The following is a 1,803-nucleotide window of genomic DNA, read 5'->3' on the forward strand; positions in this document are numbered from 1 at the left end:
CAGGAATGGACATTTTGCTGTGATTCAATAGACAAATCCTGGTAACCATTTCGTTTCATATATGCAGAGGGGAAAAAAATCAGAGCTTCACCATAGCAACTTTGTTGTAAAAAACACTCAAATGTCAACTTGTCCCAGTAGTACTGTGGGTAATGCTGGTGCAATACAAAGACAAAAAGCCCTGAGTAACAAAAATTACATTCCTACCTTTGAAACACTGCTGCTGGAAACACAAACACTAGCTTTAACTTGGTTCTGGTAAAGGTTACACCCCTAGTTCTCAGACATTTAAAAACAAAACAAAAACCAGAAAGGTTTCTGGGTTAGCTCTTCAGCTGGTACAAATTAACACCCTCTGCTGAAGTTATGCTAGACAGATGGCTGCACATCAGCTAAGGAGCTAAACTACCTTGTCCATAGGTACCTTCTTCCATAAACTGCTAACCCCAGCATGCCTAATCCTGTTTGGCAGATGGACTGGAGCACCACCAGAGTGGAAACTTTCCCCCCAGTTACATCATTTCTGTTCCATGCAAGACTCTAGTAAACACAGAACAAATAAATTCAGGAACTGTCACCCTCCCCAGCCATGACAATGAAGAAATCCAGGCGGTTCCAGGTATCTCCAAGGTAACACTTCTTTCCAAAGATCCCCAGGGCCACCATCTTTAAGACCATTTCCATGGCAAAGAAGATGAAGATGAAATCATCAAACACCTGACAAACAGAAACCCAGGAGCATTCTCAGCCTTGGACTTTAAAACACAGAATCTGAGATAAATACAAATTCCTGAAAATGAGCTAGAGGCTGGGCTGGAAAAGCTGCTTCCATGCATCCCTGGCATCACAAGTTCCTGCTACTCAAGTTCACAGTGGGCTTTTATAGGAGTTTTTTTCCCCGCACAAGTGAAGCAATTGATGCAGACTCAGACTCTTTACATAGACTAGAACGGAGGTGTTGGCTCAACCTGGCCAGGAACACACTGTTCTTCCAGGGTCCACCAGGAGGGACTCCTCATCATCCTGCTGCAAATGGCTCAGGTCAGGACATAGTGCAGTTTCACACACAGTTTGGACAGCACATACCAACCACAGATGGAAGTTTCAGATATCTGATGGTCTCAGCCACAACAATGCTATGGATCACAGCCTTTGCTGTCACCTTCTCTTTAGGAAAGCAGCAAGTACAGCTAGTGCATTTATAGGCTGGATGCACTCGTAGCCCTTCTAAACATTCCTGTTTTTTCTTCTCCCTTTGAGCATTCTGAATGCCACACACTACCTGTGGAATCAGCAACACTCTTGTTCCTTAGCAGAGTAGCAAATGCATTAGGGGCTGCCATTCTCTTCTGCCTGGACTCTGAAACCTTAACTATTTCTCCCTCACTTGATTCTGAGCTGTTTCCTGCAGCTGTCTATATCAGGAAACCCTTGCTTAAGTGCAGGATCAGGAAGATCAGTAACTGTTCTGTATTGCATGGTCACAAGTAGACTTCACTCATCCTCCCTCACCCTATTCCCCTCCTCAAAACAAGCTCTTTCATTTTTACAACAGGACAGCTTACTGCCAGGGCCAATCTTGCCAGCCTCTCTGGAAAGGTATTGCCCACACGCTGAAGGAAAGCATGCGTGAAAATTTGTGGCTTGGACTGAAGCACCATCACAACAAGAAGAAAGTCTGCTTACCTGCAAGATTTTACACCTGTCAGAAAGGCAGTCCATATCTTCACATGGCTGGTACATCCCCAGGGTAACGCAGTTTAGCAAAATCACCATCATGCTGACACATTCAAACCAGGTGGG

At 44.6% G+C, this 1,803-nt stretch overlaps 1 protein-coding gene across 1 annotated transcript; it reads right to left on the minus strand.

Moving 5' to 3' along the window:
• Positions 1 to 564: 564 nt before the first annotated feature.
• Positions 565 to 1,779, minus strand: LOC103797322 (voltage-dependent T-type calcium channel subunit alpha-1I-like). Its single transcript, XM_009069524.1, is given in 3 exon segments — positions 565 to 717; positions 969 to 1,112; positions 1,687 to 1,779. Coding segments are annotated over 3 exon segments (390 nt in total).
• Between the last annotated feature and the right edge of the window lie 24 nt (positions 1,780 to 1,803).

This window comes from Acanthisitta chloris, unplaced genomic scaffold (assembly GCF_000695815.1).
Source record: "Acanthisitta chloris isolate BGI_N310 unplaced genomic scaffold, ASM69581v1 scaffold5852, whole genome shotgun sequence".
Lineage (NCBI taxonomy): Eukaryota > Metazoa > Chordata > Aves > Passeriformes > Acanthisittidae > Acanthisitta > Acanthisitta chloris.